The sequence below is a fragment of the Eleginops maclovinus genome, chromosome 19 (genome assembly GCF_036324505.1).
Source record: "Eleginops maclovinus isolate JMC-PN-2008 ecotype Puerto Natales chromosome 19, JC_Emac_rtc_rv5, whole genome shotgun sequence".
NCBI lineage: Eukaryota > Metazoa > Chordata > Actinopteri > Perciformes > Eleginopidae > Eleginops > Eleginops maclovinus.
In genome coordinates this window covers 24,473,707-24,500,131 of record NC_086367.1, presented here as the reverse complement: position 1 = coordinate 24,500,131, position 26,425 = coordinate 24,473,707, and the positions used below count along the sequence as shown (strand labels likewise).

General features: G+C 41.5%; 1 protein-coding gene across 1 annotated transcript; it reads right to left on the bottom strand.

Moving 5' to 3' along the window:
- Window positions 1–894: 894 nt before the first annotated feature.
- Window positions 895–25,011, bottom strand: frmd6 (FERM domain containing 6). Its single transcript, XM_063909195.1, has 14 exons — window positions 24,837–25,011; window positions 12,419–12,694; window positions 12,187–12,277; window positions 10,973–11,052; window positions 10,790–10,866; window positions 10,139–10,325; window positions 9,209–9,364; window positions 8,664–8,729; window positions 8,462–8,530; window positions 6,401–6,575; window positions 5,356–5,682; window positions 4,840–4,971; window positions 4,554–4,645; window positions 895–4,140 (listed from the first exon to the last, which is right to left on the bottom strand). The coding sequence occupies exons 2-14, from the start codon at window positions 12,515–12,517 to the stop codon at window positions 3,826–3,828; spliced, it is 1,866 nt and encodes a 621-aa protein (XP_063765265.1). The 5' UTR covers window positions 12,518–12,694; window positions 24,837–25,011; the 3' UTR covers window positions 895–3,825.
- Window positions 25,012–26,425: the final 1,414 nt, after the last annotated feature.

Sequence of the window (26,425 nt, the reverse complement as noted above, 5' to 3'; positions counted from 1 at the left end):
TTTTATCAGAATTTTGACTTTCCCAGACATGTAGTCTTATATTAAGGGGCGGGACATATTTAAGTGGTTGACCAATCACAAGAAAGCCAGCCAGCTAACCAATCAGAGCAGACTGGGCTCTGGTTTCAGACAGAGGGTGAAAAGAGGTGCTGCAGCACAAGCAGGATGAGAAACATAAAGAGCTTTCTGAACATTAGATAATAATCTTATCCATAATCAATAATCTTCATTTTTTAGTTTTTAGAGTCAATGTCAGGTCAATGATGTCGTGTCTAACATTTCATATTTTCAATGTTGTACTTTGTTACCAAAAAGCAGATTTCAGACGAATAGATGATGAATGTGACAGTAAGTGCAAAATCACAGATAAGAATAAATAAATAAGCGTTGCCACTTGATCTTCTGAACTTCAGTTAAAATATGTAAAAAATATTCGGCTTGTAACATGGTTAATTAACTTGGGGTCAAGATCATACAATTAATCAAATCCACCCGTTAAAAAGTGCTTTAAAGTGAACAGTTTGCAATGGAATAAAGGCCATACGTCTATAAGATGCATAGATTTAAACTTGTTAGAGCCATTACCATATCATACTAACAACAATAACAACCCGGAGCCATACAGCGCCTTTCAAGAAACCCTAGGATGCTATAAATTGGAGGAGGGGACGTGGGGGGGGGAGTCACAGAACAATAAACAAATCTCAGTTCAGCGCGGGTGTCTAATTTGTGAGTGAACAGCGCCCCCTGCAGGATGAACGTTATTCCTCCTGTATGTGTGTAATATCCACAGCCACCAGCAGAGGGCAGCACAGACTCACCTTCACAGTCATATGGTACCATGATGGTTAACGCACCAAAAAGCCCTTCAGAATAAAAGCCCACACTTTGACATGTTTTCAGATAAATGTACCTTTTATTGGATATTGAGGGTTTTAGTACCAGAAGGCACGGAGAGACTTCATAACAACAAATCATGTTTTACTACAGAGAAACATTTGCTCCTTTCACAGAAAGGATTACACACTCTGAATCCATAATTATAATAATAACAATAATATGATAAGACTTTAGGGACCATATGGCTGTGTACCTGAACACACACACACACACACACACACACACACACACACACACACACACACACACACACACACACACACACACACACACACACACACACACACACACTTTAATATAAGAATCATCAGCATCCATCAAAATGACTTTTCCATTAATGAGTAGAAAGTACTATAAACACACGGAGAGGAATAAACGGTAAGAAGGAATATAAAAGATGTTTTAAATCACAACTTCATGATTTGTTTCATAAATGACTGTTTCTGTTCAGATGCTCCGACGCTACATTGGGAAATAATTGGAAACCCCCCCCCCCAAAAAAACCCAACAGATTTAACATGTAAAAAAGTGTCATGTCCTGCAGTGTCATTTAACACTTGGGAAATAAAATTCTGGAGTTCTTGTCCTGCATGTTCAAAGGTGTGATGAAATGTTTTCTAAATAAAAACCTGTGACCTCGGGGAAAGTTGTTATTATTATTATATAGATTTCATTAATTCACATTGTTTTATTATAATATATATTGTAGTTGTATTTATTTATGAAATTAACTGAATTTATTTGCATTATTTTACCTTTTTATAAAACATTTTTTTAATGTGTTATCTTTTAAAATAAAGTTTAAAAAAGTATTTGATTAAAAACATATTTCCCAAACATCATGCTGTTTTTATTGAGTGTTTTTATTTATTTCATAACCAATATCTTAATGATCTGCAATGAAAAAGCAGAATAGGGCCCCTCTAATATTCCTTGACTTTTGACTTCTATTTGATTTTTAGTGAAAAACACAACTTTTAAAAACCTTTTTCTGACATTTTTTAACCCAAAAAACGAATCAGTTAACTGATAAAATAATCATGATTCAAATAAACTGTGTGGCACTGAACGAAAACCCCTCCTGTTGCTATGCAGATTAGAAACCAGTCTGTTGTTCGTGTCGTTAATACTGTCACACACTCCTGTAATACTGTAATGACATTAAAAACATACTAAAATACACGGGAGGAGATTTCATTTAGACGATGGGAGATAAAGCAACGGATTCCAGTTTTAAAAGAAGAGGAGGAAGGGGTTTGTTTGGCCTCCGTTTGGAGTTTTGGATTACAGGGAAGAGCAATCGTGTCGAGGCTCGCCGAAACCAACCCGACCTCATTCCTCTCTCCTTTTCCCCGGATGAAAGCACGTTTAAATCCAAGTCTTTTTCACGTTTAAAAAGCAGGAGAACTGGCTCCAGGTGATCATGGAGGAGGGATTGTCGAGGCTCCTGCATAGTTAGGCGAAGGCACGTCGGTGTGTGTGCAGAGGTCACTTTATTATCCCGGCTGCACGCTGAGGAGACTTCCTGTCTTTGGTTTGTAGCTCAGTCTTCCCGGGTCCACAGAGAGTCTTTTCGTGGGAAAGCGGCGCTGGATGTACATGTTTTAACTTTGCCTTTCACTCTCTTTGTCATGTATTAATGTCGTGATGTTTGCTGTTAAACAAGCGCTCAAAGCCCCCACTGCTCTAGAGTTTCTTTGTTTTTTCATTGCATCTTGGGAGTGTTTTATGTCCATTTCTGTATTTATGTTCTGTTATTCCTCCGTCTTTTTGTCCTGGAAACTCTCCTCTGGTTCCCTGAGGCTGAGCTTTAACTCCTCAAACAGACAAACCAAACCAGCCTCTCCTCCCATTTCCACTCTGACATCAAGTTGAGATATCTCCAGGAGAAGATTCTGGGTGCAGAGGCCGTACTGGCTCTCCCCTCTTTGGCTACGATAACTCGGTGCAGAATCAGTCGCTCTGTGAACATTCTGGTGTGGTTCTTAAAACCAGCGTAGAGGAACCCAAATGTTTTGAAGAAGAGGATCCTCTCTCAGCTCCGGTTAAAGACGTCTCCTTCCTGCCTCCTTTTTGTTCTCATTGCTCCATCTTTTTGTTCTGTAACTCTCTTCTTACTAAAAACTATTTTAAAAAGAGGAGGCCGCTCTGTGGACTCTGGCCCTAAATCCAGTTGAGTTTAGAGCTGTTCGGCTCCATCTTGGTCTGTGATTGGTGGTTATTCCTTTGTTGGAAACTCTGTCCTCCATTGATTCAGAATCGGTCTCTCTCTGGACTCTGAAGGAGGAGGTGTTGTTCTGTTTGGAGCAGACAGATTTCAGTCAAAGAGGATCCCTTCAGTTTCCTCTCGATCTTTGTTTGTTATCCGTGGTTATTCCTTTGTCTTTGTGTCCTGGAACAACAGCAACAGACGCTCTGTGGACAGATTTCAATGCTAATGTTTTCTAAGAGAAGATCCCTTTAGTTTCCTTTCTCCAGACGTCCTGAAGTCTGAAGTCTGACTGCATATTTGTTGTTTTTCCTAAAGGGAACCCCATCTTTTTGGGACTTTATCCTGGAAATGCTCTCCTTGAGGTAACCATCAGAAGCAGTTTAGAGGAGACCCTTTAGGTCTTCTCTCAGGGAGCAGCTCCGGTTAAAACGTCCTCCATGTTTGTTCGTTATCCCTGGTTATTCCTTTGTGTCCTGGGAACTCTCTCCTCTGGAACACCAGGAGCAGACGGTTCAGTCTGGAGGAGACAGATTGAATAAAAAAGTGTGTTTAGATCCTCTCACAGGGAGAAGCCTCCATGTCTGTTGTGGTTTTTCCTGAAGGGAGCAGCATCTTTTTCTGTCTCCTCTGAAAGTGTTTTAAAGCGGATCCATTCCGACCCCCCCTCAGGGAGCAGCTCGTAAAGATGTCTCCTCTCAGCCTCCCTCTCTCCCTCACACCACAAACTCGGGCACCTCCTCGTTGCTGAGGTCCAGGCTGAAGTACTTGTTGGTCCTCTTGATGGGGAAGGGGTGCTGCTCCCCCGCCATCAGACCGGCCCTCTGCTCGGCCAGGCCTTGGTAGGCTCCGCCCCCACCGACCCCCCCGCCGCCGTCGCTGAGCTCCTGGGCGCAGCCGAAAGTGTAGCTGTGGGCGGAGTCCTGGCAGAGCTCCGCCCACTGCAGCAGCTCCTTCTGATGCAGCCGGACGTCGTCCAGAGACTGGGAGTGGCGGTCTGACGAGGAGGGGGGCTTCCTGCAGGTCGACGTCTGTGGGGGGGAGATTTTAATATTATAGAAATGATTTAAAATGAAACAACATATTTGAAAAGCATATACGAACATAAGAAGTAAAAATATGATGTGAAACAATAACAACAAAATAAAGACTTAGTTTTTATTATAATAAAATACAAATAATTAAACTTTTTTTGAGTAAAATAAAATAAAATAAGGATAGGAAGGAAAAATGTAATTACATATCAAAATCAAAATAAATACAAGAAATTAATAAAGAAATTAAAGTCTGCAATCAAAATAAATACTAATATTTTATAAAAATATATAATTATAAGAAAATAAAGTAAAAAAGATTAAACTAATTTGAATAAAAATCAGGAATACAAAAAATACAAAAACAATACAGTATACTGCAACACTACTGCAGTATCTGTGAGTGTTACCTGCGGCAGAGACTCGATGCTCTGTCCTCTCATCTTGACGACGGTCTCTGAGGAGCTGGATGTCGACGAGCTGACGTCCTTCACTATCAGACCTGCAGAAAACCACAGACATTTAAATACAAATGAACCATCAAATACTACGTTTAAGGATATACTGATAAAGGCCTAAGAGCAGGTGTGAGTAGAGCAGGTGTGAGTTTCTGTGTGTGTGTGTGTGTGTGTGTGTGTGTGTGTGTGTGTGTGTGTGTGTGTGTGTGTGTGTGTGTGTGTGTGTGTGTGTGTGTACCTGAGTATCCGTTGGTGTGATCCGGAGACATGGTCAACATGTCCTCAGTGATGTGGATACACAGCTCCTGATCCAGAGCTGACTCGTGAAGCTCCTCGTAGTCTTTGGGGTCGTCCACCAGCATCTCGATCTCTGCAGGGGGGGTGGGGGTGGTATTAAAAATGATCCTTGGAAAACTTCTGATAATCGGCACCTGTCTGGAGGCTTGGTTTGCAGCTAAAGGAGTTGTTGTGTTTTTGGACTATTCCCAGAATTCATTAGGAGGCCTCGACTCAACTGTCGAGTTAATTATGAGACTCTAATGTCAGCAGCGTTTTGAACTTGATTTATGATTTCCTTATTTTCATTTGGGAGTTTCACTTGTTTCCTTATTTATTTGTGGAAAACTTGGGGTTTTTCTCTTTGAATTTGAGCCTTTTTTATTGTAACTTTCCGCGTTTCTTAGTATATTTCTTGTTGAGTTATTCCTCTTGTAAATTTGTGAGTTTCTTTCTCGTGATTTGAGTTGAGCCTCACCGTCGTCGTCCAGGCAGCGCTCCTTCCCGCCGCTCTCGATGCCGGAGGTGTTGGAGCTGCCGTGGCTGGTGGTGGAGGAGCTGCAGGTCCGCAAGGGTCGGTGCTGCCCCCCCGCCCTGCAGCTGTCCTGCCCCCCAGCCCTGAAGCTGTCGGCCTCGATGCCGGAGGTCTGCGAGCTGCCGTGGCTCGTGGTGGAGTTTCTGTGGAGGCGTTTGTGGTGCTTCATGCTGCCGGCGCTGCTGCCGCTGGCCCGCGAGCGTTTGTCCAGCTGATCCATGTCCAGGTCCAGAGCATCGCTGATGTACGACTCCCGGTACTGCTTCTTCTCTGGAGCACACACACACACACACACACACACACACACACACACACACACACACACACACACACACACAGTTGAGGTTTTAATCATGCGACTTTAAGAGACTTGTTGTAAACCTCTAACTTTGTCTTCATTGAAATCCCATTCCTCCAAGTCTTTTCCTCGTAATCCTGGAGAATAAACCAGTTACTTTAAATTTACCACTGAAATCTCAGAGCAAATCAAACTTCCTGTCCCTCAAACTAACCCATTTAATCACAGAGAAAACCAAGGATATTCTTTTAGAAATGTGGGACTTTATCTCAAGAGTCTGCACGTTTTTTCTTGTAGATTTTTTGCTTTTATAGTAAATTGTGCACTTTAATAACACAGAAAAGCTATTTCTCTTTGTACATGTGTGAGTTTATTCTTGTACATTTAGCACGTTAATCTGAGAGAAAATAAACAATATTATTCTTGTTCATTTGTCTCTTAAATCTCAGAGAATAGCCTTGTTTTTCCATTCTGTGAGTATGACCCCGGACCGTCTCTGTTCTGTATTAGTTTCTTACTTATACAGATTCCTACAATACCAAACACATGTGATTTATATAGCTCAATATCGCCAATGAGCCTCATTGGCTTTTACAACCTGTGCAGATTTATGACACCCTCTCCCCTCTTTCCTACAATCAAAGCAGACGATAAAACCAGAAAACCAGTTCCAGAATAACCCGAGCTTACCTTCGTTCTCCTCGAGGCGGCGCACCTGCTTGAGCACTGGCTGCAGGTTCATGTAGAGTCGGTGGCTGTTGCTCAGCAGCTGCAGGAGATGCCGGGATCGAATCGGGCATCCGGTGTAGTACATCAGTTTACGAGCCGACGGGAGGCCGTCAGGAAGGATCTCAAACTTCTTACCCTGAGACACAGAGGGGAGGAAACCCTTAGTGATGAGAGACAGACATCATAACTGTAGGGTAGAAAAGAATCCCCACGGCTCTCTCTGTGTGCCGATGATACCGCGCTGCTTCTGGATCTTTCTGTCAATTCATCTAATTTTTCTGTAGAATTTTAGTGGGTTTTTAATCTTAAGAGAAAATCCACGTTTCTCTGGAACATTTTTGAGTTTAAATAGATTACAAACACTCAAGCCAAGTGAAGGTACCTCAAATGTGTACTTAAGTACTTGGTAGAGAAACCCCATGGCTCTCTCTCTCTGTTTGCTGATGATAATACAGCCTTTTGGGGATAAATTCAGCATGATTTCAGTATTTATTAATCCAGGGTTTGACCTCCACAAATTGGGAATGTTTTTCTCAGAAATGTGAGAGCTTTTTCTCAGAGAAAATCAATGTTTCCGTGCTGTGTTTGTGCCAGTTTTTATTAGTAATTTGGAATTTTTCTGCACATTAATTTCAGAGAAAACCAAATAAAATGATTGTGTAAATCTATGACTTTACTCCCGGAGAATTTGTGCATTTACTTTTCATTAGTTAGTGAGTTTTCCCTTCTTAATCTCAGAGAAATGACCTGTTCCTTGTAAAAATGTACTGGATTGAAAGTATAAAGTATATAAAGTATTTATTTATTCATCCCCAAAGCTGGAGTCCCAACCAGTGTGGAACTGCAGCCTACGCCCTCTACATTATTTCACAAACGAGCCCTGCCAAAAACCCCCAAGTATAAAAATCCCCTGAACACATCATGTGCCACATCTGGAGTTCATTGACCCCCCCGCCCTGCTGGAAACGTAGATGGAGGAGAAACCACAGCCGACGGGAGGAGAAAACACGGAGCAGGAAAACAGGAAGTGTTGACGTTGAGTTGCAGTTTGATCCAAAATTAGGACGAAGTTCACCACCAAAACTCCCGGCACGTTACGAGACAATTACACCGTCTGCTGCCGTCCCCCCAGGACCAGATCCAGGAGTAAAGGACTTTTCTGGCATCACTTTAACATTTACGGGGAAAATCTGCATTTTGGTTTGAGGGCCACGCCCCCAGGAAGAGGGAGCAGAGACCCTGATCGCTGGGTTAGACTAAAGCCTGACTTCATATCATATTTAGAGATTTTAAAATGCAGATTCATTAAATCTTACTTCCAGTATCGTTTCAATTTGAAGGACTGATGTAAGAAATATGAACTCAAATGAATAATGAATCTGTTGGTGCCTTTAAAGACCTTCTTCCCTGCGCTGTTAGATTTAGTTTCTGTTATTTGGGCACATTTTTAATGGGTCTGATGTATTTGTTTATTGTGTGTCTTTTGCGTCTTCTCTCCTTTTAAATGCTCCATGTAAAGCACCTGGATTTCTGCTGATGGAATGTTTGATACCTCATGTGTCACTATTCCCTGTGTAAAATGAATAAGATCAGAGACAGAGGAGCTGGTTTTTGTGCTGCAGCGCGGATAATGATAATGACCTCCCTGCAGTAAACACGCAGTCTTTAGAGAAAACCAGAAATAAAGTGAGCGTCTACAGAAACAGATCAAATAAATAAATCAGCAGAGGAGAGGAAATACTGCTGCTGAATGCATGAAAGTGTGTGTGTGTGTGTGTGTGTGTGTGTGTGTGTGTGTGTGTGTGTGTGTGTGTGTGTGTGTGTGTGTGTGTGTGTGAGAGAGGGAAGTCTTCCTAAATCCCTGATTGGTTCCAGAGGACTTGCAGTGCTAAGATAAAACAGCAGCGTGGAGAAGAGAGGCGGAAAAATCTCCACGACCCGAGCAGAGAGATTTAGAACCGTCAGGAGCAGCTCGTCAGCGCAGGAGAGAGGAAAATATAAAACGTGTGTGTTCAGACTCACCACGAACACCAGCTTCCCCACGTTGGTCCAGGGGAAGTCATACAGCAGCTGCCGCACCGAGCCCACGTTCTGCACATTAACATCATTCAACATTATTTACTTCACATGTGACATACTCCCTCTGAGTTCATGCAGCACCAAGACTGATCAGGAATCAAAGTCTGAATAATTCAATTAAACTAAAGTGGTTAACGAGGTTTACCTGAAAGATCTGGATGCCTCGTAGAGTCAGTCCCAGAGTCAGAGACGCCTCCACCTCCTTCTTATCCTGCAAGAGACAAGACTCAGTTTTATCCCAAAGAAGAATAGCTATTTTTAAGCAAGGAGCAAAAAATAGTATTATTATAGAAGCTATTTCAAATCTTTTTCAGGGACTATTGGAAAAGACCATATTAACACAAACTGTGTTGAATAAAATGAAATTCTATACTGAAAGTGGAGAGCTGTGCAGGTTTAAGAGGAGCAGAAATGTGCAACATGTTATTACTAAGAACACAATATTGTGTGCATGATGTGCAATACAAATATATCAGATCAATACCAAGTCTAAGGGGAGGTTGGAACTTGAAAACGAACACAAAAAAACAGGATTTTCTCATAAAAGTGAGAATTATTTTTTACTTTTAGAGAATTTTTGGTTCGTGTTTTTGACTGGAAGAACTTTGTGATTTCCCCCCCCCCATAAATTAGCATTTTAAACTCACAATTTCTCAGTCTTGAACACTGACGTATCTAACAGCTGCTCACCTTGTACAGACGGTAGTAGTGCACGGTGACGTCGTCCAGGTGAGCGGACTCCTTGATGTACTTCAGGTGAGCTTCAGAGGCCGTCAGAGCAAACTGGTCTTTGTGCATGTTGGGGATGTGACGCAGGATGTACTCACGACCACGCTTCGATATCACCTGAACGGAAGAGGAAGAGGAAGAGGAAGAGGAAGAGAGTCCATTTCTATTTTTTTTAAACAGACAGGAAAGAAAATCACATTTTGAAAACAGATGTTGCCCTATACACAAGTAGCTTAGAGAGCAGAGAAAAGGTATGAATAAATAAACACGTAGTAGAGGCAGTGCACGTGTCTTTAAGGATTTTATAAGAAGTCGCAGCAGCGTCGCTCATCTTAAAGCTATTTCCTGTCCCGGTAATGAGGCTGATTACAGGAAGTGGAGGGCAATCAGACGGGCGTGGCGTTCAGGGACACGCCGCTATAATAAACAGAGTGTGTGCCACCTTCAGGGACAGAAATAACCAGCCCAGTTCTGGTCAGTGTGATTAATGGAGCGGCTGCGAACTCTCGCAGTGATGCAGCGTTTTATTTCTGGGGATTCAGACCTCATTAAGTCTGAGAGAAACACACACTCACATCAACAGGGAGAACCAGACTATTAGAGGGATGTGTTTACTAAGTTTCTCATGATATTTCTAGAGTGTGTCAACTGGACGATTTTCTCAAAACGACAAGACTTTCTCAAGATAATGAATTTGAGATCAAAAGAACATAAACAACAAAGTATTCAAGTAAGATCCAGACAGAAAGTAAGTGAGGTTTTCTTGGTGAAATTAAACGCAGATGTGCATTAAATCCAGATGTGCCAAGGTAAGGGAAGGTATGTTAAACCTTCTGTTCTTCTTCTTCTGTGGTGAATTAGAAACACCCGGTCTTCCTCAGATTTACTCACCCAGGGGGGGAAGTAGGCCTCGGGTTCAAAGTACTTCCCGAAGTGTTTGTTCCTTTTGAAGTTCCCGAGGTCGGCCTGCAGGGCGAAGGCGGCGAGCAGGAAGTACGCCTCCTCCCTCTGCAGACACTCCGACTGCAGCACCTGCTTCCTCAGGTGCCAGTAGTAATAATACCGGGCAGAGCGGTCACTAAGGGGGGGCAGTGAATGCATCACAGGTTAATAACTTGAGGATGATAGACTGGAAGCTCTGAGAGGATGAACCACGATATTCCAGTTATCCATTCTAAGAAAAAAAATATCTGACAGAAGTCAACATTTAAAATGAAGTCAAAATTCTGAGAGAAAAAACGAACTTCTGAAAAAAGTCAAAAATCCCCCAAAAATTCTAAAATTCAGGAAAAAAAATCTGAATTTGGAAAATAAGTAAAAATTCAGAAAGAAAGGAAAAGTCTGAGAAAAAAGGGTCAGAATTCTTAAAAAGGAACAAAATCCTGAACAGAATTCTGAGAAAGTGAAAAACCAGGTGAGAAGACACTTTAAGTCGCACAGAGATCGGGGATTGGTCACATTTCCCAGCCTATCAGAGCTTCCGTTTATCCTCAGAAAGTCCTCTCTACTAGAAGCTGTGTGCAGTACGATGTGTGTCTGTACCTGATCAGTCTCCCGTTCTCCACGTAATACTGAGCTCTGAAGTGGATGATCATCGGAGGCCCAAACTGGTCGATACCCTGGAGAACCACCAAGTGAAATATTTAGTATTTATTTCCCAAAACAGGAGGAACATAAACCTGATCGTGTGATCTTCAAAGTGTTATCAGGGTCCTGCTTCCTCACCTTGCTGGCCTCCCTCTTCCACTCTTTGGGACAATACTTAGAGAGCTTCTGATCCAGCTCCATGTAGATGTGTTCATTATCTGTGGAGGAGAGGAGGGTTACACACTGGGACTGTGTGTGTGTGTGTGTGTGTGTGTGTGTGTGTGTGTGTGTGTGTGTGTGTGTGTGTGTGTGTGTGTGTGTGTGTGTGTGTGTGTGTGTGTGTGTGTGTGTGTACACAGAGAAACCCCCTGAATGCATGGTGGTGTTTGCCTGCAGGATTTCACGCTGCTCAGTCAGACACTTGAGGAATGTTCCCTCCTCCCTCAGACTTCTGTCTCCTGACCTGACTGTCAGCTGTCTAAAACCCCCCCCCCCTCAGCTTCCTGTCCCCACGACTCACCCGTATGACCCTCACCCTAACCTCCCCCCGTCACCGTAAAAACAACTCCAGCCTCGTTGCACAAAGAGAGCAGTCAGTGGAGGCTTCCTGAGACGCCATCACAGGTAGGTGCTGCATGCTGCGTTCAGGGGAGACTCCTGAGCTACGTTCAGGGGAGACTCCTGAGCTGCGTTCAGGGGAGACTCCTAAGCTGCGTTCAGGGGAGACTCCTGAGCTGCGTTCAGGGGAAAGTCCTGAGCTGCGTTCAGGGGAGTTTTCTGTGCTGTGTTCAGGGGGGAAACCTGTGCTGCGTTCAGGGGAGACTCCTGTTCTGCGTTCAGGGGGGAAACCTGTGCTGCGTTCAGGGGACACTCCTCAGCCACGTTCAGGGGGGAAACCTGTGCTGCGTTCAGGGGGGAAACCTGTGCTACGCTCAGGGGGGAAACCTGTGCTACGTTCAGGGGGGAAACCTGTGCTGCGTTCAGGGGGGAAACCTGTGCTGCGTTCAGGGGGGAAACCTGTGCTACGCTCAGGGGGGAAACCTGTGCTACGTTCAGGGGGGAAACCTGTGCTGCGTTCAGGGGGGAAACCTGTGCTGCGTTCAGGGGGGAAACCTGTGCTGCGTTCAGGGGAGACTCCTGTGCTGCGTTCAAGGGGGAAACCTGTGCTGCGTTCAGGGGGGAAACCTGTGCTACGTTCAGGGGAGACTCCTGTGCTGCGTTCAGGGGGGAAACCTGTGCTGTGTTCAGGGGGGAAACCTGTGCTGCAATCAGGGGGGAAACCTGTGCTGCGTTCAGGGGGGAAACCTGTGCTGCATTGTGGAAGTGCAGGAACTAAACGTCTGTAGTCTTACTCTGGATGACGCTGAGTCCGAACAGGTGGCAGTCCTTCAGCCTCAGCAGATCACACACCTGCACCAGCAGCTCCTGACACACAGTCTTCACCTGAGGAGGAGGAGGAGGAGGAGGAGGAGGAGGAGGAGGAGGAGGAGGAGGAGGCATTAGATAAAGATGGTAAACACTTCCTTACTTTATGTCTGACGTTTAGCCCTGTGAAGTTTATTAGCGAGTGAGTTTTGTCCTCACGTTGACGATGACGTTGAGCGTGTCGTCGTTGGGCAGAAAGACACAGACGCAGCGACGGTCCTGCATGGCTCTGTTGTTGTGGAAGCTCAGTCTGTTCATCGTAAAGAGGCTCGATCAGGACAGCCCCCCCCGCTGGGCCCTCTGACCCCTCGCCTCCACCAGCAGAACCAGCAGATCCAGGAGAACCAGAGCCAGGTATCAGAGTATCCACTTCTGCAGCGCTGCAGAATCAGAGGCTTCAGGGAGGAGCATAGGGTCCGGATTTGCAGGAAAACCCTGAGAACAGAGGGGTGAGAAACATAGAAAATTAGACTGGAACACTGTGAAAATAACAAACGATTAAACATACGCAACCACAGACATTTTTTAAGTGTTTTTTAAATGCTACATGCCTTATTTTCACAAGATTTAAAGGGAAACCGTTATTGGAGAAACTCTTTTTCCTAAAATGTATTCAGGAAAACCCTTCACCCAAGAGACTGCTGAGCACATCTCTGGGAAAATCTCAGCAGAATTCTGAGGTTTGTTAGCAAACTAAGAGTGTCTTCAGTGGAGGACAGATCTATAGAACATGTTTCCACTGAAGGAGAGCGACAGTGGGAGGAACGGGAGAGAGGGAAAAGGAAGCGGCGTTCCTGTTTGTGTTCATGCATCTGTGACATCATGTGAGGGGAATGTCCCGAGGAACAAAAACATCTGCCTGCAGAGGAACCCAGGAACCGTGATGAAGGAAACACTGATTTAAATCTCCTTCTAGCTCTGTAACGTGTCTTCTTTCAGACTGGTGGAGAGAACAATCCACATCCAGGAGGTTAATATTAACTGTTTGCGTCTGTAGATTTCTCAAAGTCATAATTCATTGTATTTTTTTCGGTGAGAGACTATAGATCACAGAAACCGCAGGATATTGTTGCTCTGATGTGAAACAAGAGGAACTCCAGCCTCTTCAAGCCGACTGGATGTGATTCTGTCGGCTTTTAATCCCAACCAGCTCCACATTTTGTCTCTTGGCAGCGTTTTTGTCAACTCTCTCAGTTTTGTTGACAGTTTTTTGGCCCTTTGATTATAAATATTTCCCAGTCTGCTGGAAACAGTCAGACTGCAGCTCTGTGTTTGGGAAGTGCAAGTATGTAAAAGGTCCCTGAACTCATCTGACATGATATGACCGACTATAATACTGCACAGCTGCACTGCTTTTTATTCCGATAGACTGTGCATGTTTTTCAAAGTAAACTGTCATCATTTATTGGACTTTTTAAAGACTTTTTCACACATTTCTGCACAAATCTACAACTTCAAAACCGCACAGCTCGTCTGCTTTTAATTCAGGTATACTCTAAATATTTGTCGTAGTGATTTAGTATTTTTTTATCAATGTAAGTTTCTTTTGAACTATTTCTGGGAGGTTTTCTTTCTCAATATTTACTTTTATTATTATTTTTTATTTCTAAAAGGATGTTTGTGAATGCACAAATACAGCAAAAGCAAATCCCTCTGGATTCAGATTTGTGTCATTATATTCTCTCTTTTGCAATGCATTTATATTGAAAATAATGCCTACTTTTTCACCACAAATAACCAGAATGTTGCAGGAATTTAAAAAAATATTGACAAACTACATTTTAGCTGAAACAACTTCAATTGTAGTCTGCACCTGAACCTCTGCTTCTGTTTTATAGCCGCTATGTGTTACCCTGTTCTGTACTATAAACCTCTCTCTCTCTCTCTCACACACACACACACACACACACACACACACACACACACACACACACACACACACACACACACACACACACACACACACACACACACACACACACACACACACACACACACACACACACACACAGTAAGTATCTTGAGCCTGAGGTGGTGTGAAAAGTCTCAGGTGAGACAAAAGGATTTCACAGGACAGTCGGGATCACTTCCTGTTGACAGACTCTGCGTGTTGTCATTAAACACAGATCATTTAACACAAACAGAAACGATTAGCATTTAAAAAGAGCCGACCACACGTTTACAATCAGATAACAAAGCAGGAAATCATCCTTTAAAGGGGCTCAAAACACCCGAGGAAGGCACATAAAAACACGTCCAGGTAAAAGCACTGAAACTAAAGTAAGATTGAGCTGCATATCTGTATTACTTTATCACATGGGACCATGGAGATGAAAGTGCCTTTTCATCAGGAACTTGTTGGTAGAATTGCAGATAAACAGCAGCTTTAAAAATGCAGGTTTGATGCTGGGTGTAAATACCCTTCAATTCTCTGCAGTGGATGTTTAACAGTGTATCAGCAGACAGAGAGCATTGTGGGTCAGCAGCCATAAATACACTCTGTAGACGTCCAGCATCATTTCTCATTACTGCTGCTCTGTGTGTGTGTGTGTGTGTGTGTGTGTGTGTGTGTGTGTGTGTGTGTGTGTGTGTGTGTGTGTGTGTGTGTGTGTGTGTGTGTGTGTGTGTGGATTGAAGGGTGACTGCTGACCTGCACTAAACACCACTGCACTGCACACACTAATAACTAGCGTCGTCAGAAATACAGAGAGTCAGATCATTTGATGAAAATATAAATGTGTTTTAAATACCAGAAAAAGATGAAAAACATAAACAAAAAATATGTGAAAATAATCAAAGTAAAGCAAAATTAAAATGTAAAAATGATCTGATATTTTCTTTTAATTATGTTTTTACAAATATGCAAAGGATGTCATAAAAAGTTGTGAATATTGTTTTGAGTTATGTCTGACAAATATATGATGAAAAACAAAATACGTCAAAAATGTGAAAAAACATCAGAAAAAAAGAGAAAATTACAAAAAAAGGTTTTTGAAATCTGAAAAATATTTGCACAATTTGTAGAGAAAAGAAAGGAAACATTTCAGGAAAATCTATGTGAAATCACCCCAAAGTATGTCAGAACAGGGAGGAGCAGAGGCTAATCCAGCTTCAACTTAACAATCAGAAAAGGCTCTGCTTCACAGATCTGCTGTTTGATAACTTGGACCATCATGGAGGGACTAAGTGTGTTTCTTACATTTCATAGCTGATTTAGTATGGACGTTGTCTCAGAATATCAACAGTAAAAAGCATCATTAGAACTTGGTGTTTTTGCCAGTGTTTGAAACTCTGTGTAAAAGCGGAAACCTTCCCTCATGCAGTTCTGTGTCATGGTGCTTGTAGTGTCTCTGTTAAACTGGGATCATATTACATTTACAGACAGAAATATGACTCCTGACATCCTACTAACCATCATTTATCACATTACTGCACACTCACAGAGAAAGCTGATGCCTGTGTGTGTGTGTGTGTGTGTGTGTGTGTGTGTCTGTGTGTGTGTGTGTGTGTGTGTGTGTGTGTGTGTGTGTGTGTGTGTGTGTGTGTGTGGTTCAGCAGACATAATGGAGTGTAGGATTACTGATGCTCATTGTGTCACGTCTGCTGTAAACAGGAGGCATCGCCACAGATCCACTGATCACAGGGTAATGAAATCCCTGCTGTGCACACAGTCCATCGACCGCAGCACACAGAGCTCCCTGCTGTGATTATGAATTCATCAAAACATTCAAAAGATATCATTCGAAGTCGAACTTTCTTTAAATGCCGTATTTCATTTGATTTTTTGTTTAAATATCTTTCTTATTATTTGTATTTCACTTCTCTTACACTGTCTCTGTATGCCCCCATTCAAATACAATGAACTGCGTTTGAATCTACTGTATATATTTATTTTAATTAATCAGTTTATTTATTGTTTTAAATCCTCAAGAGTTGGTCTTTTTTATACTTGTTTTTTAAGACTATTTTACATTTCCACACAAAACTACAAGTTTTAAATTGCACAGCTCTTCTGTTTTTGATTCAGATATTCTGCACATATTTTTAACATCAATTTAATCCACTTTTAATCATTTGTATGTATTTTCCATTGCCGGGGTCAATGTGTGTATTTTATATTATTAATACTATTTCTAGTTTTTTCCAATAGTTAGTTATTTACTGTGTTTAGGTACACACCAAACCAAACGTCTTCGTGTGTATAACTTACTTGGCAATAAACCTAAGTCTAAGGTCTCTCTCTCTCTTCTGCATTGCTTTTATTTTGAAAGGAATTCCTACCCGCTCATTGCAAATAGTCATTGAAAATGTCACTTTTTTTCTGCAACTGAGGCCCAGATTTTTCCTGTTCGACTCGATCTACAGCAGCACAAAGAGCTTCATCTGCCTTTTCCGAATCCTGTCAACGTGGCAGACGTCAGCGTGTGAATCCCAGGGAGAAGCCTCTGTCACAGCGACACGAGGTGGAAAAACTTCCTCCAGCTGGGCGGAGTGAGAGTAGCTTCAGGTACAGAGTGTGTGTGACGGACAGAGAGGAAACAGAGAGCTTACGCATGAAAAAATAAAAAGTGCTGCAGTCAGGAGAATTCCTCCCGAACATCTGCTCCTCATTACAACAATGGCTGCCTTTGACTCCTGATGCACGCAGCCAGCAGACTCCATGTGCTCACACACAGGAGAAAAAACTAAAACTGAGAGGGAAAAAGGTAAAGATTTCACTTAAACATCCCAAAAAAGTGTTGCTGAAAAATGCAAAACTGTAATACAAAGCAGGAACGTAGCTGCAAACTACAAAGCTGTAGCTTACTTATGCTCATCCGTAAACATGCACGCCTGATGTCTGATGGCATGTAAAAGGCATGTAAACCTTTCATTCACACAAAAACAAACAAGTCCTGAGTACTGACAGAATGAAAAGTCACGCAGGAGCTGAAAAACTCCACAATGGGCGTTGAGTGTTTGCAGCTGAATGACAAAACTTCCTGGTTTATCGGTTTGGGAGGAAGTCTGGTCCAAAAACTGCAGATTTATTTAGAGAGCTCCTTTTCAAAAGGCAGCACTTTATAAATAGAGCCAACCACCAGATCCAAATGTTTTATACCCTCAGTGAGGTCACTGCCAACAGACGTGTTTACTCAGCTGATGAGAAATATCACTGTTTCCCTTTTGAACCTGCTGGTTCTCTGAAGCTGGAAATAAACAGGAAAACATGGAAGACCGCACAAACCAAAGAAATTCTGCTTCCTTTAAACATCTATTTGAGTTTCTGTTTGGCTGGTCGGGAAGTGGCCATCACTGTGTTCAGACAATATGCTCTTATTTATATATATTCTTTAAAATAATAAAGCTGCTGACTTTTTAAAAATGTGTAAGAAATATCAGAAAAGTATGGGAATTCTTTTTGAAGAAAATGTAAAAAATAAAAATAATCATGGGAACATTTCGTTCTAAAACTTTAATAACTCTCTAAAGAAATGTGGGGAAACGTCAGAAAAAGTTATACAAAAACAGTAATATGTAGCCCTATGTATGTCCGTGGGTAACAGTATGTCAAACATGTTAACAGAACTGGTTTCTGGTGAAAAAAGAAATAAGTGAGCAATATTTGAAAAACCCTTAAACAGATCCATAAAGTATGAGGAAACTACCAGAAGAAATGTGAGAAGATATAATGTCAAATATTATGTGAAAATATATACTCAGAAAATCTCAGAAAAACCAAAATAATCATTTCTTAATATTGTTAGACAAACACGGAACTAGTTTCAGTCAAATAAGAAATCAGAAAAGGATGTGAAAACAAAGAGTGAAATAAAATGTAAAGCATTTTTTCAAAATAATAGAAAAACAAACTAAAAATGCAAAAAAAATCTGCAATATTTTTTTAATAACGTGCGACAAAAAGCTTTGGTTAACATTTCTGAAAAGCACGTGAATAAATATCAGAAAAATATTCCTTAGTATTTGTTTAAGAAATATATATATTTTACTCCAACTATAATCTATATATATCTGAGGAGTAGCTCTCTGCACGACATTACCCGCTGAAGGTCAGGCTGCACAGCATGCTCTGTTATATAACCACATAGAGATGCTGGGGGCCTCAGGCTGAACTACCATCATATTCAGCGTGCATTATCTGAAGCCACTGAGAGGAACTCCAAACACTCCTCACATCATTTGTCCAGGAATTACTCCGGATTAAGAAGCGGGAGCGCCGCCCCGCCTGATGGATCTTGCAGGTTTCATTATGAGAGAGACAGACAACGTCTTCACAATAACAGGAAGGAAATACCAACACGCTCAGTTTGTTTAACCCTTAAATGGTTTTGTATTCTCCGGGGGACACAGTCATTTGACAGGCTGTGTCCGTGGGTAAAATGGGTGTAGTAACATTGTAATTAGGATGTTATATGGTGTAATGTGGGCCTAATAACAGTCTTATGGGTGTAAGAACATGGCTGTAGTAACTGTGTAATAACGGAGTAATAGGGTTTTACAGATGGTGCATGTGTAACGTGGGGAAATAACGGAGTAATAGACACGGGTATAAAAGGGCTTTAAAATGAGTGATTTAAAGTGTTATATGGGTGTAGTATGGGCCTAATCGCAGGCTTATATGTAGGGTTGCAACATTCCGGGAATTTTCAAAGATGGAACTTTCCATGGGAATTTATGGGAATAAATGGGAATTTATGGGAATAAACGAGGAATTTGAAGCTTGGCTCTTCATAGGGAACTTAAATATAGTTGGGGAAAGTATATTTTAGCATAATCTTGACTAAAAAAAACAGATGCCATTCAAATATATCCATGCCATTCCCCCATCACATGCACATAGCACACTGCTTACTGCATGGCTATTGAGACCACACCCCTACAGGCACTGTGCACTCCTCCATCACATGCACATAGGATTTCTAGAAGACTGGACCACACTTTTGAGCCCAAAGCACAAGAGTATTGAAGCCACACATTGTAACCTGTGGACTACACAAAGTGAAGTAAGGTTTGATGGTATTATGGGGTGATGTATTTATTTTATGTTCAAATTGCAAATATCTCATACAGATGCATTCATCTAGTGGATAGCTAGCTGATCACTTAGATGCTAAATAAGCCATAGCTAGCATCCCTTCATTTACCATCTATGAGGCACTCCCATAAAGCTGCTAGCTACCTCAAATGTGATGCTGTTTTTATCTGCCTCCTGCAAGATGTTTTGAAGATCATTCCAGTTGTTTAGCAAGCCTAACTATTATCTGTTCATGCCATTGCATCAATTCCCAGTTAGTTCCCATAAATTCCCATATCTCCCATTATTCCCATGGAAAGTTTCCAATATGGAATATTTCCCAAATTCCCCAACTTAACTTCCCATGGAAATGTACCGGAAATGTTCCGCCCCTTTGCAACCCTACTTATATGGGTGTAATAACAGTGTAATATAGGGGTTGTGTATAAAGTAGCAAACAAATGAATTTCACAGGATATCTTGATATGTGATTGAGACACTAAAAACCTCCTGAACCATCAACACTGAAGGAATCCCAACCAGGAGAAGCTGAAGACTACATCTCCCATGATGCCACGCTGCACAACCACTACACCAAACTCCAAAATATAAAGTGGTTTGGATTGAGAGACTTGGGGAGTTTCAACTGTTTGGAAAGCACAGAAATGGACGAACAATGACTGATTCCTGAAGTAAAAATGGAATATTATAAAAGTAAAAGACAGACTTTCTTTTGTAAACTTAAAAATAATAGCCTCTTTTTTCAGTCTGTGAATTCCAAAAATCGATGTTTGAGTTCTGTGATTCACCAAAGAAGAACTAACTTTAACCTAACCCTCCTTCTGTGTGTCTTTCTTTCCTTTCATATAAAATCCTTTAGTACGTCAGAAAGATCCAGTGAAATATTTGACAAACATGTAGAGCTAAAGAAGCAAAGGTAAAAACTCAGAACAACTTTAAGCTCAGGTTACCTTTTTATGGAAAAATGATACCAACATTCATAACATCTGGCCTCCATGTGGCTCACATACACTCTTACACACACACACCGTCAGACACGTTGCAGCATGTAATCATCTCAGCAGCACCGCAGAGCACCACCCGCCCATTACACGCTGCAAATAGAGCTCTGTGTTACAGAGAGGACAAACAATGAGCTGCAATTACAGACAAACCCTGAGCGGACCTGATCCACTTCCTGTGGCACAATCTGTTTACTCTGTCTCACCTGAGGAGTCACGAGGAGCAGACGTGGAAGGGATACCTCTTTGTCTCGAGGTAGGGATGTAATGGACTTTAGAAACGTTTCTACACATGGGGTCATGCAAAAAGCTCCACCTTGAATCTTGTGTTCATGGGAGATGGGCTAAGAAGTTTCTTGAATTAAGTTCAGCATGAAAAAAGCATTTAGAATGACCAATCCACTGAAGACATCTGAGTCCAATGAGAGGAGAAAGCCCAACTTTGGCTCAGATTTACTCAGACGCTGAAGCAGTTGATGACAGAGGAAACAACAATTCAAAGTAGATATTTATTTTCAACCTGCAGCTGAATGACGACACCTCTCCCTGTCATCACAGCCTGAAAATGACCTCAAAATAAAGACAAAGACAAGATAATATAAGTCCATCACGTGGCCTACTTGCTAATCTTACACCCAAACTTAAACCAGATTTACAGTTGGAATTACAGCTGATATAGTGAGGGATTAATATTCTGCCAGCAGCTCTTCCTTATCTGGTGTATCTGGTGTCTGACCCGGATGTGAACCTGGGTCCCAGTAACACGTCTACCTGCTAACCATCGGAATATCCTGCAGGAAACCCAGAGAGTCATGCAGAGCGTGAGAGATAAGGGGGGGGGGGGCAGGCAGGTTAAATCTCTGCTGCTTCCTCTAGAGACTCACTATAAGAAGGAGGAAAAAACACAATCCAAGGAAAAGGGGAAAGCCAGACAAATGCAGGAAGACCGGAGCCACTTTCTTTTTTCTGGCCCCCTTTAGTGCACCCAGACAGGGGGGGGGGTGCAACATGTATGCACCCCTGCTTATGTTAACATGCACAACACAGCTAATGTTAACTCTCCCTCTGCAGGTTGGATTGGTGGTAATGCTTGCACACTAACATTAGCCTTAGCTCTGTCACTCAGGACTTTGCTTCTCATCTGCTAATAAAAAATAATGAATGTAATTAAAGGATGTAGCTGGAGGACTTTGTTTTAATCAAAGTGTCTAAACATGAATGTCTTTGGAATATTCAAGGTCTGAAATTATGTGCAGCCAGGTGCAAAATGGTTTGGAGTAATTCTAGATTTCTATTGAATGCAAAACATTGAAGGAATATTGTGTGCATGTAAACATAGTTATTGATGTGTTTTTCAGGAGTTAATTGGTCATAATTGCGCCTATAAAATCCTTGCCACCTGTCTGAAAAAGTGCCTGTTTATCTTTAGTCTTTAAGCTTACTTCCCAGAGACACAACAGAGATAGTGTGCAGTGATACGAGTAGAGCTCTGGGTGCCTGTATCGTTTTCTGACTGCAACACATGTAGAGATAGAGTTCCTCCATCTTTTCAACAATAACAGTCGCCCCACCCGCCCTCATTCCTCCGTCACTGTCCTTAAACACAACCGGGTTCCTCTTACACCTTATCTTCCCCAAACAAGGCCAAACAGATTGAGAGACAGAGTCAGGAAAGAGCATTTTATAAACTCTGAGACGTATAATAATCCCCTGCAAGCATCCGCAAGGTTATCCTGTGGGAGAATTTGCATAGCTAGGAGACGATTATGTAAAATAACAGGTAATCTGCTCGGCTCAGGTACTGCTGTGTAACGGTTTTGTTACTTACAGCGTCATTCCAGCAGGACAGGAAGAAACGCCCGAGGCTGAGGATGCTTGTTGAGCTTTTGATGCTCTGTTTAATACGGAGGAAATCACTGATAAAGTCAGGAAAATAACCGACTCAGCGCTCACTGAAACATGTGTGTAACAGGTGATGGCACACTGAACATCAGCAGGAGAGGACTCTTTAAAGTAGAGACTCTACATACTGATATACACCTGAACATCAGCAGGAGAGGACTCTTTAAAGTAGAGACTCTACATACTGATATACACCTGAACATCAGCAGGAGAGGACTCTTTAAAGTAGAGACGCTACATACTGATATACACCTGAACATCAGCAGGAGAGGACTCTTTAAAGTAGAGACTCTACATACTGATATACACCTGAACATCAGCAGGAGAGGACTCTTTAAAGTAGAGACTCTACATACTGATATAACAGAATAAAAAAGTTCCAGAACAAAAAGCCAACACACAGCTGTTACTCTCATACAATCGTAAGTGGGAGGGGGGATTGCCTTGTGCAATGTTGGGCTATCCCATCACACATTCCTGCACAGAATCATCTGTCTGAGTCACCGACACACAAACACACACACATACACACACACAAACGCACACACACCATCTCTGAGCGCAGGTTTCCTTGTTGTTTCCTCTTCAGGCAGCTCTCTTCCTACCATTCACTTTGTCTCCACACTCACAATCACAAAAACACAAGTTTGTTTTTCTACCCCCCCCCCCCCCACACACACACACACACACACACACACACACACACAGCTGGAGGAGCAGACACCTTGCGGTCAGATCACAATGCATGCTGGGAAAAGACCCACACAGACTAGCTGATTAGCCTACCATGTGTAGGGCTGTTATGTTATTTTCATTCACTTTCTATCACTTGAGGCAGTGCACCTCACTTTTTTGGAAATTCTAGAAACCAAAGTCCAAGATGAATTTATTTTATGTGAATTTTGTCAAAGATATTCACAGAAAAGCAGGAAATATCCTAATTTCAGATGCTGAACACAACTTTTTGCATGACAATTACTTAGTTGACTATCTAAATATTTGCAGATTATTATTACTTATCAGCTGGCCAATTTATTGCTGCAGCTTTAAAGTCTACTGGAGGAGTTTCAGATGCAATCCTGTCTCTTCACTGTGACTTTTGTGGCTAAAACCCCTGATTTATTCGAGTAAAATTGCTCCCAAAAGTCATTGTGCAACATCTGTGGAACAATACTACAATAACAACCACTCCAAGACTTGGCAAACAACGCGTGACTGACTGGGCAATTAAAATCAAGCAACCACAGGACACAAGATTTAAAAAGAAAGCATCCTCCCTGTTGAGGTGCCCTTGAGCAACATTAAGTCTCCAGGGAGAGCTGACCTCTGACCTCTCAGGATTTGAGTTGAATTATTATGATAAAGCACAGCATGGGTCACAAAGTCTTGGAAAATGGGGGTCCAAACATGCCAAAAATGTAGAAAAACGTGAGGATGATTCCCACTTCTTTCCCTGCTCTGTGGTCTAATATTAAAGGGGGGGGGGGATTGTTGACATTCCTGAGAGTTAAGAAAACAACAGTTTGTTTGGAGGAAGAGAAAAAGGGGGAATGTGCAGCTCCAGCTTCAGTTACACATTATTTTGTGCCATTTAAAACATTAACACATGCTTTGCAGTCAAAATACCCTTTATTTTAGTCCACTGCCAGAGCGGCTGGTGCCTGTTTTGTGGTTCCAAATAGCACAGTGTGAATCTAAACTTGGACAAACAGGTTTCTCCATAAAGGGCGGTCAAATCTGGAAGTAATCACCAACTGAAATCTTACTGAATTGCATGTTTAAGCCTTCATTACAAAGGATAAAGAGCTGTAACCTTTCAGAACAAAGTGTCCGTACATTACAAAGTATTGCAAAATTGTATTGTAGTATGCATACTGTATTGTGGTTTTAAGATTTGGGAAAGCTGTGTATTTTTACTAGACTGCAAGTAAAACAGTTGAAAATGATCTTTAAACTCTCTTTGCAGTATTAGCTAATGATGTGTAAGCTAACTTGCATCGTAACCATCAATTAAAACCAGAGCCACTTTTTTACATATTCAAGCAGCATTTTGGCCTGTAAATGGTCCTTTTGAGCCCTGTTACAGTTGAAGGTATGTGTGTGGTAATTACACAACAATAAAAAGGGAGGAATTTTGGCAACTCTTTCTAAAGAATGCTTGACTTTAACACAACACACTGGATAAAAGCACTTTTAATGGGTTTAACAGGTTAGTTTGGGTCAAAGTTAAAGTATTGGTAGCCTACGTGAGAAAGTCATTAAAATTAAAAATTAAATTATAAATTCCCTTAAACTCACCATGCTTCTTCTTCAGTTTAACATGTGTTTGCCCTGTAAAATAAATGCTTAATGCCAAGAAAAACCGAGAAATAAACTTGTGTTTCTCAGATTTCATGGCAACCTTCCCTGTGAAATACCCTGGCAGCATCCCCGATGGTGAAGCAACCCAACAACCCGCAAAGTCGCTTCAAACGCTTCTAACTATAACATACTAAACACATTGAAATACGACCTTTAGAAAACAGTCGTATGTTTTCGAGTTGTTTAATGACGTCACACTTGTAAAACTCCTAACCGTTAAAAGTTCCCACTGAGAAGGATTTTAAAAAACGGGCTTTGAAGCATCAGCAAAACTCACCTTTTATATGGAGAAAACAGGGTATTCCTTTTAAAACATTAAGGGGTAATCCAAGCGGGTTATAAGGGCGATGTATGAACACCAAAATACGAAGGACAATATGTCCACAGTCTCGGGAAAAACGCGATTAAGTTTCGGGAAAAAAGTGCCAATCTTGCCGCCTTCGACTGGAGCCTCGTTCTGTCCCCGAAACAACCGACGCTAGGAATACATGTGCGGTGGATGGGAGCGTGAAGGGGGGAGATCGGGATGGAATTCAGATTTCTTCAAGAACAAACGACACTGAGATATAAATCGCATAAAGCATATCATCAAACTACGTCTTAACATACTCTGTGATACACCTTAATGCATTAGTTAGGGAATGTATGTGATTTCATTCCCGGATTTTCCTTACTTTACCCCCATTGGAATCTCTTAGTTGGTATCGCCCCATTCCATTCCTCCCCACTGTGCCGCATTTATTCTGGCGTCGGCCGTATGCGTGTATAAAAAGCGCACCCAGAAAAAGAAGTTTAGGATTTAGCGCAGTTTATTTTTGCCCATTTTATCACCCTGCTGCTGGGGCTGATTTTATACGTTGTTTTTAACCAGGGTCTTTATGAAAAGTGTAGTAATCAGAGTCAGAAGGCGGTAAAAGTGGGTTTTTATCAGTCATTTATTTTGGTTTTGGTTGGAATTAAAATGGGTGAATTAGAGTGAATGTTAAAATGAACAAAAAGGAAATATTAAAAAAATATATTTTGTGAGAATGGGTTGAATTAAAAATTGTCCACAAGAAACATACATGTATAAAAATAACACATACAAAAATATTACGAAATAAAATGTAAACAATGTACAGCATCTTTTTTTTATTCAATAAATTCAATCCAATATTAATAGAGACAATCATTACAAAAGACACAAATAGAAGAAGAAGGGAGGGCAGATAAAGGAAATAGCCCTCCTGGTAGTCATCCCCAGGTGAGATTTGAGAAGTTCATTTCCAGGGCAAAAATAAAACACTGAATAAGTGAAAAGCAAAATTAAAGGGGAGAAAATATAGTAGGAATAAAAAATGTAAAAACAGATTAGTGCAAGTCCATGTACAGATCACAAAGTTTCATTTCTCTTTTAAATAATAAGTTTTTTAAATGTATTTTAGAAGAAATATGCAATATTGTTGGAAAATCTGCAAGAATGCACAGTTTGCATTATGAGGAAGAGTTTAATGTAATGGTAAATGGACTGTACTTATATAAGTCTTGATCAGGTCTCTTCTGGACCTGAGGGGTCGCAATGTGAAGGGATAAAACCATTGATGTACTGTGACCCCAGTAACATTTCATAAGGATAAAGGAAGGACACCGAGACCCAATTATATGATATCATAGGACATTTTATTATCATTAATGCAGCATGGGATGTCTTTTAACTTAATGAGAAGCCACATTTCACTTAGCTCAATAAATACTGAAGCAGGGTAAGTGAGTTCTTTTGGGTCAAAGTCAAATTGGCTTTAAATTAAAAAATCAGTAAAAATAAAAGATATAAATAGCAGTGGTGTGGCCTCGAGTCAGACACGTGATGGCTTTCCAAATGATCAT